At 38.2% G+C, this 14194-nt stretch overlaps 1 protein-coding gene across 4 annotated transcripts in view; it reads left to right on the top strand.

The window, feature by feature from the left end:
• Positions 1-14194, top strand: part of TRAK2 (trafficking kinesin protein 2) — a 77310-nt gene that overhangs the window by 56832 nt on the left and 6284 nt on the right. For 3 of the 4 annotated variants that reach the window (XM_017946782.3, XM_017946783.3, XM_017946784.3), the window contains 9 exons: positions 416-546; positions 1299-1373; positions 3068-3205; positions 6533-6612; positions 7877-8080; positions 9683-9981; positions 11210-11476; positions 12007-12084; positions 13486-13591. In XM_017946782.3, the coding sequence (XP_017802271.1) occupies positions 416-546; positions 1299-1373; positions 3068-3205; positions 6533-6612; positions 7877-8080; positions 9683-9981; positions 11210-11476; positions 12007-12084; positions 13486-13591 (1378 nt within the window). The remainder of the gene's footprint in view (positions 1-415; positions 547-1298; positions 1374-3067; positions 3206-6532; positions 6613-7876; positions 8081-9682; positions 9982-11209; positions 11477-12006; positions 12085-13485; positions 13592-14194) is intronic. The other variant, XM_003907806.4, reaches the window with a different exon arrangement.

Here is a 14194-nt window from a genome sequence, read left to right as displayed (position 1 = left end):
TTTTCATTGCTTGTGGGATTTTATGTCCCTAAAGAGTTCTCAAAGAAATGAATGAGATTATCTCTTTGCACTTGCTCTCCTTTCAGCCCTCTTTCCTCCATAAAGAAAAAGATTGAGCAAATATCGTTTTCATAAAGAAAAGGATTGAAGCAAAACCTTTAGCCTGCTTGCCTTTATAAGTCATCTCTCTTTTTAGCTTCATTGACTCCTATTCGATTCCCAGCATTAGCCTGTTTCAGAAGAACCTTTATTTTTCTCTATTGGTTTCTCTGGATTTTTTTTTTTTTTATGTTAAAGAAAAATCTATTCACAACAGTTCAGTGCTTGTTATAAAACAAGATTTAGCTCACAAGTCATAGTTTGCCAACTCCTTCTCTGCATTTATATTAATTAAAAAATATTTTTTGCTTCCAAGGTGAAACAAATGCTCAGATGTCCAGAATGACTGAAGAATTGTCAGGGAAGAGTGATGAGTTGATTCGATACCAAGAAGAGATTTCCTCTCTTTTGTCGCAGATTGTAGACCTTCAGCATAAACTTAAAGAAGTAGGTTTATTCATTCATTCAACAGATATTTGTTAAGCACTGACATAGTATCTTACACCATACTAAGTGCTAGATATGGTAAGCAAAATAAACATGGTCCCTGCCCTTTTAAAATGCCCTGATTGCTGTTTTAATCATCTTTACGTCATACAATATATCATGAATAAGTACTTTCAAGTCACTATTTCTCTTTGTAAAATGGGGTTAGCGCTTCCTCAGAAAGTGGTATAAATTATTGACTCATGCCCATTGTCCTCTGAACACCTTCATAGGCTTTGTATTTGAATGCCCATCTTATTTAGCTTTTGAAAAGTTAGCTTTTTATAGGCTCTAAGATGATACCCCAGAGAGAAATTCTTCACATGTCTTTATAAGAAAGAAAATAGCTATATTTGGCCAGGTGCGGTGGCTCACGCCTATAATCCCAGCACTTTGGGAGGCCGAGGCAGGCGGATCACAAGGTCAGGAGATCGAGACCATCCTGGGGAACACGGTGAAACCCCGTCTCTACTAAAAATACAAAGAAATTAGCCAGGCATGGTGACGGGCGCCTGTAGTCCCAGCTTCTTGGGAGGCTGAGGCAAGACAATGGCGTGAACCTGGGAGGCAGCGGAGCTTGCAGTGAGCCGAGATCACACCACTGCACTCCAGCCTGGGTGACAGAGCGAGACTCTGTCTCAAAAAAAAAGAAAAAGAAAGTAACTATATTTTACTTGGAAAGGCTTCACATGTCTTTTTTAATGTGTTGTTAGCATGTGATTGAGAAGGAAGAACTAAAACTTCACCTGCAAGCTTCCAAAGATGCCCAACGACAGCTGACAATGGAGGTAATGAAATCTTTATCTTGTATAATTCAGGAGGGGAAAGAATGACTAGTTTCTTTCATCTTCATGAATAAGAATTATTAAAGGGGAATTACCAAATTTAAAAAGCAACAGCAAAAGTTTAAGATGAAATTATGAGATCTAAGACAAAACATTTTGGCTGGGTGTGGTGGCTCACACCTGTAATCTCAGCACTTTGGGAGGCCGAGGTGGGTGGATCACTTGAGGTCAGGAGTTCAAGACCAGCCTGGCCAACATGGTGAAACCCTGTTGCTACTAAAAATACAAAAATCAGCTGTGGCAGGCCTCTGTAATCCCAGCTACCCAGGAGGCTGAGGCAGGAGAATCCTGGAACCTAGGAGGTAGAGATTGCAGTGGAACAAAGCAAGACTTCATCTAAATAAATAAATAAAGCATTTTAAAAGTCCTGTCTCTAAAACTAGTAACGTGGCAACATTCTTCTTGATTAATAGGGAAAACTTCAACTTTATAAGATTCTTTAGGAGTATATCACTCTTTTACCTGTCGACCTAAACTAGCTCAACAGTTTTTAAAATAAGATAATTTCTAGTAGTAAATCTTTTTGCAAGTATGTCAGGAGAAGTAGCAAAAAAATCTCTTACTTTCTATCTACATAAAATTTTATTTATTAAATATAACTTAGTGATTCTTTAGCATGCATTAGTATCACCTGGGGCCAGGCACAGTAGCTCATGCCTGTAATCCCAGCACTTTGGGAGGCCAAGGTGGGAGGATGGCTTGAGCCCAGGAATTTGAGACCAGCCTGTCCAACATAAGGAAACCTTGTCTCTACAAAAAAATTTAAAAATTAGCTAGGTGTAGTGGTGCATGCCTGTGGTCCCCGCTGTTTGAGAGACTGAGGTAGAAGGATCGCTTAAGCCCAGAAGACTGAGGCTGCAGTGAGCCATAATCACACCACTGCACTCAACCCTGGGCAGCAGAGTGATACCTTGTAGGAGGGAAGGGGAGACAATCACCTGGGAGAGCAAGTTTTAAATGGCGATTTCCAGGCACCATCCCAGGAGCTTCTACTTCAAGTGGTCTGGTGTGAGAGCCTAGAATCTGCATTTTTTAGTAAGCATCTTCAACCCTGGTGATTCTGATGAGCTGGGGCATATACTGCACTTGAAGAAATTTTACAGTTAAAATATACTCTGAAAATTATGTACTCTTTTATCAGATATGTATGTCTAGTTGTAAAGAAGATTCTGAAACCAGGGTTGAAAACTACTTGTTTAGGAGTATTGAGGACCCTGACATTGTATATAATACTTTGTAGACTCTTGATCTTGTCACTTACAGACTTCAGAGTGATTTTTTAAAAAAGATTAGTATTATATTAAACCTAACTTGACTACAGCTGTTATACTTCCTCTGTTAAGGGTATGAAGCATTCAATATTAAATTAACAGTTCTGGTAGTCTAGCTACGTTTCAGACTTTCAGGAAGTCACATTCATGTGTAATTTTGGCCAAGACACCCCTCCCTAATTCTGGTAGCTCAAAATATATATACTCTTCTTGCTTAGTTTGTTTTAGTCTTTGTATTGAAGTTATATTCATAAAGTTAGCTAGCCCTCTGGATAAAATTAATCCTTATCCCAAAAGGTTTTGGGGGTTTTTTCCCTATTGTTGTTTTGGGAAGGCAATAAAGTACACTACCATCCTTTCTTTTAGCTGCACGAGTTACAAGACAGGAATATGGAGTGTCTAGGAATGTTACATGAATCTCAAGAAGAAATAAAGGAACTTCGTAGTAGATCTGGCCCTGCTGCTCATCTCTACTTCTCCCAATCATATGGAGCTTTTACTGGGGTAAGCGACTAAGAAAGATGCTACGTATTTAATGAAATTTGTTTAAGATTAGTTTGTCCTAAAAGTGATATGGTTTATGATGACATAAAGCATCTTGAGAAGAGATTATGTGGTTTGTCCTTGTTTCTGGACTCCAATTATTGATTTAGGTCCTAATTTGTATATTGACATCTTCCTTAATACTCTTATTTATTCTAACCGGTGACTTTACAGATATATTGTATCAATAATACATAAGATGAGCCCTAACGAAATTCAGTTTACGGCTGTGTACCATAGAACTAGTTAAACTTGGATCATCCTACCCTATGCCCATGACCTGCTGCTTACTTAAATGGTGCTTTGAATATCTAAAACCTCTTTCAATAAATCTTGAGTCTCCTGATTTTTTTTTTTTGAGTTGGAGTCTCACTCTGTCACCCAGGCTGGAGTGCAGTGGCATGATCCCGGCTCACTGCAAGCTCCGCCTCCCAGGTTCACGCCATTCTCCTGCCTCAGCCTCCCGAGTAGCTGGGACTACAGGCACCCGCCACCTCGCCCAGCTAATTTTTGTATTTTTAGTAGAGATGGGGTTTCACTGTGTTAGCCAGGATGGTCTCGATCTCCTGACGTCGTGATCCGCCTGCCTTGGCCTCCTAAAGTGCTGGGATTACAGGCATGAGCCACCATGCCTGGCCGTCTCCTGATATTTTTAACTTGTTAGAATGTAGGCTTTATGAGAACAAGATTCATTTTTGTTTAATTCATTTATAAGCGGTATTTTTTGGATTAAGAATATTAATAAAAACTTCTGAGTTTATGTTAGAATTTGTAATGTTAGTTCAAAAGAGTTATTTTAACAATCTGATTCTTCTGTGCAATCCTGTGAACTTTTTCAAAAGACTGAAACTATAAATTTTAGTAGATTTTCTTAAAAATAGGGAGGCATAATTTTGTTTTTTACGTTTGAAATAATTTTAAAGTTAGAATAAAGTTCCAAGAATAGTATAAAGAACTTTTGTATATCCCTCACATCGATTCTTCAGCTTTTAACATGTTATTGCTTTTTCCATATCATTCAATCTCTCTCTCTCTTTCTTTTCCCACTGGGCTATTTTAACAGTAAGTTGCTGATATACCCTATTACCCCATAGTACTTAAGTGTGTATTTACTAAAAACAAGGACATTTGGACACTCTTAAGGACACTGTCCTACATAAACACACTACAACCATCAGCTTCAGGAAGTTGGTGTTTATCCAGTAGTATCATCTAATCCACAGAGCCCATTCGAATTTTTCCAGTTGTCTCACTATTGTCCTTTAAAGGATACTTTGAATTTTGTTGTTTCCATCTGGGACAGTTCTTCTGTCTTTATTTCTCTTTCATGGCCTTTGTAGGATGTCCTCAGTTTAGGATTGTCTGATGCATCCTCATGATTAGATTCCGGTAATGCATTCTTGGCAGAAATAATGCCATATTCTCAGAGCATGGTTTCAAGAGGTGCATAATGGCTGTTTAGCCCATTACAGGTGGTATTAATTAACTTTGGTCTCTTGGCTAAGGTAATCTGCTGGTTTTTTCCACTGTAAAGTTAATGGTAATTAACAGTTAATTAAATTAACACTACTAATTCACCGTGTAGTGATGAAAATTGGCAGATACTACCCCAACCAAGTGATCAAAGTAAACATTTTATGAGAGATAATTTGAGACTAAGTGTCCTATTCCTCATCAAGCTATTACCCACTAGTTTTAGCACCCATTGATGGTTCTTATCTGGCAGAGTTATTGCAGTGATGACTGCCAAACGGTGATTTTCAAATTTCATCATTTTTCAACATTTATTAATTGACATTTTTCTTTTGTAAGTTAGCGCATTTCTGTTCCATTTATTTGTTCATTTGTTCACTTAGGTATGTCATGGACTTAAGGATTTCTATTTTATTCAATAGATTACAAGCTATGATTATTATTATCTATTTTGATATTCAGATTGTCCTAGATATGGTCAGTAGGGTCTCCTTTAAGCTCATCTTGTACTTTTGTCCCAGCCCTGGAATCAGCCATTTCTCCAAAGAGCTCTGGTTGCTTTTATTGAAGAATGGTATTTTGAATCCAAGATCTGGGTGCTAGGTGTGCCCATTGATTGCCACTAGAGTATTGTGGCTTCTAGGTCCTCTCAACAGATAGAACTAGGAAATATATGTATTTCATACCTATACCTATACTATATATATATGTTTTCATCCATATGTGTATATATAAAATCATGAGTTCACACCATTGCCTCCAATTCCAGTCATCCTCAGCTTAGCCCCACTGAGCCATGTCACTCATATTAGTTGAATCCTCATCCCTGACCAGGGGAAGAGGAAGCTTGCTTATTTTTTTAAATGATTTTTGAATATTATAAAAGCTATACATATTTATTACAGAAAAGTTGGAAATTACAGAAAAGCAAAAAGGAATTGTTAAATCCCATTAAATCCCACCCTCCACAGAATCACTGTCAACACTGGATTTAGTCCTCATCCCTGACCGGGGGAAGAGGAAGCTTGCTTGCTTTTTTAAGTTATTTTTTAATATTATAAAAGCTATGCATGTTTAACATTATAAAAGCTATACATGTTTTTGTTGGTTTTATTGTTTTTGCTTTTGGTTTTGGTTTTTTTGAGACGGAGTCTCGCTCTGTCGCCCAGACTGGAGTGCAGTGGTGCCATCTCGGCTAACTGTAAGCTCCGCCTTCCTGTTCACGCCATTCTCCTGCCTCAGCCTCCTTAGTAGCTGGGACTACAAGCGCCCACTACCACGCCTGGCTAATTTTTTCTTTTTTTTTTTTTCTGTATTTTTAGTAGAGATGGGGTTTCACCGTGTTAGCCAGGATGGTCTTGATCTCCTGACCTCGTGATCCGCCCGCCTCGGCCTCCCAAAGTGCTGGGATTACAGGCATGAGCCACGGTGCCCAGCCAGCTATACATGTTTATTATAGAAAAGCTAGAAATTACAGAAAAGCAAAAAGAAATTGTTAAATACCATTAAATCCCACCCTCTATAGAATCACTGTCAACACTGGGTTTACAGCCTTTCAGACTTTTTGTTTTTTTGTGCCTGCACATATATTTTCTATTTATCATATTAGCTTTTCCACTACTTTCCTATTTGAAAAAATTATGAAAAGGTAGTTGAGTCTTATTTAAAAGTTATATTTCCAGAATGTCTTTTTTCCCCTGAATGTTAGCCTTGACTATTTCCTTGTATTTTATTATAACACCAAAGTATAGGGTTGTAGAGACGGTTCATTTAAGGGCAACAATCACTTTAGAAATCTCAAACTCTTTTTCTTAGGAATCCTTGGCAGCTGAAATTGAGGGGACTATGCGTAAAAAGCTGAGTTTGGATGAGGAATCTTCTCTCTTTAAACAAAAGTAAGTACAGATCACATGTGTTGTTACTCAATTATTGGAATAGAAATTAAAAAGAAGCCACAATCCAAAGTGGTATTATGAGATTCAGTAGTAATTCGCTTACTGTTCAGTGTTTTCCTCACAGTGTCCTCATTTGTGAGAGAGTTCTCTTGTTTGAAAGCTTCTTTTCTTCTTTTTTTTTTTTTTTATTATACTTTAAGTTCTAGGGTACATGTGCACAACGTGCAGGTTTGTTACATATGTATATATGTGCCATGTTGGTGTGCTGCACCCATTAACTCGTCATTTACATTAGGTATATCTCCTAATGCTATCCCTTGCCCTTCCCCCACCCCACAGGCCCTGGTGTGTGATGTTCCCCTTCCTGTGTCCATGTGTTCTCATTGTTCAGTTCCCAGCTATGAGTAAGAACATGCAGGGTTTGGTTTTTTTGTCCTTGCGATAGTTTGCTGAGAATGATGGTTTCCAGCTTCATCCATGTCCCTACAAAGGACATGAGTTCATCCTTGTTTGTGGCTGCATAGTATTCCATGGTGTGTATGTGCCACATTTTCTTAATCCAGTCTGTCACTGATGGACATTCGGGTTGGTTCCAAGTCTTTGCTATTGTGAATAGTGCCACAGTAAACATACGTGTGCATGTGCATGTGTCTTTTTAGCAGCATGATTTATAATCCTTTGGGTATATACCCGGTAATGGGATGGCTAGGTCAATTGGTATTTCTAGTTCTAGATCCTTGAGGAGTCGCCACACTGTCTTCCCCAATGTTTGAACTAGTTTACAGTCCCACCAACAGTGTAAAAGTGTTCCTATTTCTCCACATCCTCTCCAGCACCTGTTGTTTCCTGACTTTTTAATGATCACCGTTCTAACTGTTGTGTGATGGTATGTCATTGTGGTTTTGATTTGCATTTCTCTGCACAGCAGAGAAGCTACCATCAGAGTGAACAGGCCACCTACAGAATGGGAGAAAATTTTTGCAATCTACTCGTCTGACAAAGGGCTAATATCCAGAATCTACAAAGAGCTCAAACAAATTTACAAGAAAAAAACAACTCCATCAAAAAGTGGGCCAAGGTTATCAACAGACACTTCTCAAAAGAAAACATTTATGCAGCTGAAAGCTTATTTTCTGATGATTTCTCCTAAACTATAGAAACTCCTCAGGGTGGCTTTATTTCTGATGGACTGCACATCCATGCCTCTTCTCTAGATGCTTTAGTGGCTAGCAGTGATAATAATGAACACTTCCTTTTTTGACAGAGCCCAACAGAAGCGGGTGTTTGATACCGTCAGGATTGCCAATGACACACGGGGCCGCTCTATCTCTTTCCCAGCTCTGTTACCCATTCCAGGCTCCAACCGTTCAAGTGTCATCATGACAGCAAAACCTTTTGAGTCTGGTCTTCAGCAAACAGAGGACAAATCACTCCTGAACCAGGGGAGCAGCTCAGAGGAAGTTGCAGGGTAGGAATCCGATGATAACAGTGATTCTGCATTTCTTTTCACATTGCCTCACCAGATTCACAAACGCACATTCCAGCATTACTCTACTGTCCCAAGAAGGTTCTGGAACTGTCAGTTTTCCTTCACTTATGATGCCTTGTATTATTATTTGTGGGACAGATCACGCCAAAGTCAAATTTTTTTTATCTATTTGGTCACTAGCATGAATACATCGGATGACACCTTCTCATAATCCATGCTCATAATCTCAACCATTTTGGTGATTTTCAGGATAAATGTAAGTTTGAATACATCTTGAGGACCATCAAGGTGCTGTCGATTTTCTGTTTATTTAAACTTAGATTTTTTTTTCTTTTTTTTTTTTTTTGAGACAGAGTCTCGCTCTGTGGCCCAGGCTGGAGTGCAGTGGCCAGATCTCAGCTCACTGCAAGCTCCGCCTCCCGGGTTCATGCCATTCTCCTGCCCCAGCCTCCCGAGTAGCTGGGACTACAGGCGCCCGCCACCTCGCCCGGCTAGTTTTTTGTATTTTTTAGTAGAGACGGGGTTTCACCGTGTCAGCCAGGATGGTCTCGATCTCCTGACCTCGTGATCCGCCTGTCTCGGCCTCCCAAAGTGCTGGGATTACAGGCTTGAGCCACCGCGCCCGGCCAGATTTTTTTTTCATTCTTTTTATTAATACACTGAATTCTATATAGCTAGATGGTAAACAACTTTACTGAAAAGTGAGCTGAAAGCTTTGAAAGATAGATGTTTGGCACCAAAGGGAAATGTTTCCTAACATGGGAATTCATCACACTAGGTTTCAGTTGCATTGCCTGGTCTGTTCTGGGCAGTGTTCTGCACCCACAGTAGCTTTGTGTCCTACTGCCTCACTGTTACACAATTATCTTAGGAGAAGATCTTAAACACATTTATGTGGATTTATACCCAAGTAGCCCAGAGTACCCACAACTCAGCTTGCCAGTCTTCCATTTGATATCAATTATAAGATAGCTTCCAGTTTCAAAAGTGTTGAAGTGAAAAAATGGGCATCAGTGAACTATAAAAATGCAGTATTATGTACAAATTTTGTTGTTTTCTTTTAAATGTTCTGCAGTGTTGATGGGTGATTCTGTAGCCCAAAGAAAATTTTTTTCATATTTTAATATTTTTTAAATGGTTATCTTTTGTAACTAATAGTATGCCTTAGCTTAATGGGTAGCATTTTTTTCCTTCTTTATGATACATAAAATAATAGTACCTCTTGCAATCCATGATACAAATTCAGCAAAATATAATATTTACTTTTGTGACCACCTAATAAGAATTTATAGATGGTTGAATGTGTAGTTTCATAAATTAAATGAAATAGAAAATTCAGAAAGCACAGAATATCAATAAAGTATTATCTTGCCTTTCAAGTCATTTGAAATGATCTGTAAAAATGATGTATAGTGTTGTTGGTAATTTTGGTTTGTTGTTATTACTTCTATATTCCAGGTATCTAGGAAAATACCATGTTTTTAAGATCAGTCTCTTGAATGCTCTCCATTATAGAAGGGAGAGGTCTGGGTCGTGCTGATGATCCTCAAGATCTAATCAGTGAACGCAATTTTCCTATAGGAGCTCCCAGAAGATGGGCCAACCAGGACCTTCTGGAGACAGTGATTTGGCTACAGCACTGCATCGCCTTAACTTGCGTCGACAGAACTATTTAAGTGAGAAGCAGTTCTTCGCTGAAGAATGGCAGCGGAAGATCCAGGTTCTGGCTGACCAGAAGGAAGGGGTTAGTGGCTGTGTCACCCCGACAGAGAGCCTTGTCTCTCTCTGCACCAACCAGTCAGAGATCACAGACCTCAGCAGTGCCAGTTGCCTTCGAGGTTTTATGCCAGAAAAATTACAAATTGTCAAGCCCCTTGAAGGTAATAAATCAGTAGCGCCCTTACTAAGCCACGTGACTTACTGGAAGTTCCTTTCCCTGGAATTGAGATTTGTGTCTTAATTTTAGGAGCATTATGTGCAGATGATCTTTTTTTATCCCTTAACCTTGCTGTTTGGGTGGCAAGACTTTGTAGTACTTTGTGGAAAATTAATGAATGAAGAGAGTTGCAGTCTCTGAATCATCAGCCAGCAGTTCTCTTCTACTGATGTTTTTTAATATAAACCTGAGCAGGGAGGAGGAGTAATCTTTTTCTGTCCTTTGCTAAGGAATATCATCGACAGCAGTTTCCATGGTTAGATGAATAAGATATGATAAATGATAATGATCTAGAGATAATAATTCATCTCCACCTTCCTTTTCAAAAGAGTTTTTTACCCAAAAGTATAATTGACTTAGAGGTGTGTGTGCCTGTATTTTTCCTTTTTTCAGTTCAGTTTCTAGTCTCTCCTAAGAAAAAACTTGAATTCAAAATAAATTCCTTTGTTTTCTGGAATAATGACAATCATTGAATGATTCTCTTATATCATCCTAAAAAGAGTTCTGCATTAAATAAAATTTTGAGTATGTAACCTATAAAGACCCCTCAAACTCAAAGATTTTATAACTTAGTTGTATTCATTAATGATCAGTGCAGATATTTGCTGGAGTTGCCATTTTTAGGATGAAATTACTACAGTGACATAATTAGACATCGCATCTGGTGCGGTTGCTTGGGGTGATCATTCACCACGGTTCTATAGTCTGGAACTAGTAGAACGTATCCTCTTTTTCATTATCTTCTTCATTTTCCTGTTCTCCCTGGGAGCCTGGCTTTTGACTTTCAACTTCATAGGCATAGTTCCAGGCCAGAGAAGTATTTGACTTTTTTGTCACCTGGGAAAATACAGCTCACCTCTTAGGCACCTGTCTTCCATCACTGCCTCAGCAGCTAAGCTCCTTTCCTATTCAGGGTGTCTCCTTGGGGTTTTTTTCACCCCTTTAAATGTCCTTCTCAAAGTTAACTGTTAAAACAGATTATTACTCATACCTTTGACATCTTGTCATCTTCCACTGAAAACTAATTTGCAGCTTTGACCAAATTATTAACACTAAATAAATAGTTTTATTGCTGTCATTATTGTTACTACACATATAATTTTAGTTTCTGTTTTAAGATTTGTGGGAAATGTAAACATGCCTTTTCCCCCTCCTTTGTTTTGCGTATTCAGGATCACAAACTCTGTATCACTGGCAGCAGCTTGCTCAGCCAAACTTGGGAACCATCCTTGATCCACGACCAGGTGTCATTACTAAAGGCTTTACCCAGTTGCCCAGGGATACCATTTATCACATCTCAGATTTAGAAGAGGATGAAGAGGAGGGTATCACTTTTCAGGTTCAGCAACCTCTTCAAGTGGAAGAGAAACTGTCAACATCCAAGCCAGTAACGGGGATCTTCCTACCACCCATTACTTCAGCAGGTGGACCAGTTACAGGTGAGAAGAGTGTCTGGTCAAATGTGGTATAGTAACCAGAAGTACTTTGCATTCTGACTTATTAGATAGTCAGCTGGCTAATTCTGCTCACTGGAGGGTGCTCAATCTTGGATATCAGATAATGAAAATCTATAGCATTAGTGGCATTCCTAATCCCCTCCACTTTATCTTAGCCAGCCTGCATTAGTAGATTAGGTAGAGAGCTGGATGAATTCAGGTCAGTGGTTCACAAACCTTTTGGGCTCAGGAACTCTTTACACTCTTAAAAATCACTGAGAATTCCAGAGAGCCTATCTGTGTAGGTTATATCTATTGACATTTAATATATCATAAATCAAAACTGAGAAACTATAAAAATGTGTATTAACTCATTTAAAATAATTGTACACAAATATGTTTTATGAAAAATAGCTATTTTTTTCATAGTGAGAAAAACAGTTGTGCAAGTCTCTCATTTTTGACTTAATACAAAATAGCTTTATTCTCATTATCAGCGTCTACCTTCAGTCTGTTGCAATATGTTGTTTCAGTTGAACAATATGAAGGAAATGCAGCCAGGCACAAACATGCAGTTGGAAAAGGAAAGAGTATTTTAATAGTCTTTTCAGGTATTTGTAGCTATTTTTTGACATTACACTAAAACTAGGTAAGTAGTAGTTTCTTGAACATTTGTAGCAATGTGAGATCTGAAACCCTAACAATTAACTTTTCATTACTTTGTTAACGTTAAAATGCATTGGTCAGGCTGGTAGCTCACACCTGTAATCCCAGCACTTTGGGAGACCGAGGTGGGCAATCACCTGAGATCAGGAGTTTGAAACCAGCCTGGCCAACATGGTGAAACCCTGTCTCTACTAACAAAAAATTAAAATTAAAATTAAATAAAATGCAATGGTCATATCCTACATTTTGAATATATCTTTCACCCATGCTTGATTTTTAACATCATGCATTGATCATTTAGAAAATGTTGATTGGTTCATGGAGTTATGCAGATTTTCCAAATGTTGGCACATTTTATTACATAAAAATATTAAAATCATATTAATATCACCACCTATCTCATCAGAAAAGTCTTTAAGGATGTTCATGCTTTCAGTGGTAGATACAAGTTTTCTAAAACTAACTTTTTCTTGAAAGCTCACGTTTTGTTAGCTGTTTTTCCTGAAGGGACAGGCTCACTTCATTCATTTTTAACATGTCTCTCTTAACACCCAAATCTGGATAACTATAGTTTGTCTGTTAGTTCTTTAAAGTAAAAATGGTATTCCATGACAAAATTTCAAATCAGTTGCACAAGTGTTTTCCTCTGGATAACCACTGTATCTCAGTGTGCAGCAAGAATGCTTAATACATCTTTCCCATTTCATCGCACAGAACAGGAAAGCGACTCAAGGGCCAAGATTCAAAATTTAATGGATAATTTTTACTGCTACTTCAAGGACATTCTTAAGTGAATATGGCTTTTTAAGAAATACCAAGTGCATAACAATTAAGAAGACTAGGACAACTTGGTGATATTGCCTTGATTTGTGCTGAGGAGCTAGGAGTTTTGCCTTCCATTGCTTTTGCACCAGCAGTGCAAATGTAAACCCAGTCACAAAGAAAAGGCCTCTGTCTTAACATTACTGTGAAAGTAGCTTTGACCTGTAGACTCCCACAGAGTCTTCAGACCACACTTTGAGAACCACCAGAGTAGTTAAATTTGACTGAATCACTTGGATAACTAGATCTTGATTTTTTTAATGTATTTTTTCAGTTTTCTTTTCTCATTTCTAAGCTTTGTTTATGCCTTTTGCTTTACAGTTTTAAAGTATTGGATTCACCTATATACTAACCAGTTAATACTAGTACAATCTTTATGTATATTTATTTCATTTCCAGATTTGGGGATTTTTAGTACAAAAGGTACTTGATAAATGCTATATTATTAATAAATAATGATGAGCTTTTTACATTATTAATCTAGTCTTTCCATCTTGTATTTGCTCCCTAAAAATCTATTTCAGTTGCAACCGCCAATCCAGGAAAGTGCCTGTCATGCACAAACTCAACATTCACTTTCACCACCTGTAGAATATTACATCCCTCTGACATCACTCAGGTTACCCCCAGGTAAGAGTGCCTGGGAAATCTGGGGCCTCACTTCTTTCCTCAGCTATATTTTCATGAATTTCTTTTAAAAATTACCTTCATTTTAATTTCTAGAATGTTAATTAATGTTCTGTGATAATGTGTCTTTAGAATATTTTCACATTGCATTTTCTAATTTGATTATTATAAAAGTGGGCAGGGCAACTGAGTATGTATTGTGTAAAGTAAACTGAGGCATGGAAGGTTGAGGTCACTGGTTCTAGGGCAGGCAACTAATAAATAACCCAGCTGGGGCTATATACCCAGAGTTAGCCAAACTGCAAGATTTACAGGGCCCGTCCTCTGCACAAGCTCACCTTCACTTCTGACAACACCTACAAGTGCAGAGGGTTCCCAAAACCACTTTCAGGTTCAGTAATTTGCTAGAAGATCTCACAGAACTCACAGCAAGTTGTTATACTTCTGGCTACTGTATTACAAGGGAAGAATACAGGTTAAAATTGTCCAAAGGAAGAAAGGCATAGGGCAGAGTCTTAGAGGATTCTACATGTGTCCTTAGGATTCATTACTCTCCTAGTATTGATATGTGACGGTACACACAGAATATTACCAACCAGGTAAGTT

Source organism: Papio anubis, chromosome 10 (genome assembly GCF_008728515.1).
Source record: "Papio anubis isolate 15944 chromosome 10, Panubis1.0, whole genome shotgun sequence".
Classification (NCBI taxonomy): Eukaryota; Metazoa; Chordata; class Mammalia; order Primates; family Cercopithecidae; genus Papio; species Papio anubis.
The sequence above is the reverse complement of the archived record's forward strand: the minus strand, read 5'-3'. Positions and strand labels throughout refer to the sequence as shown.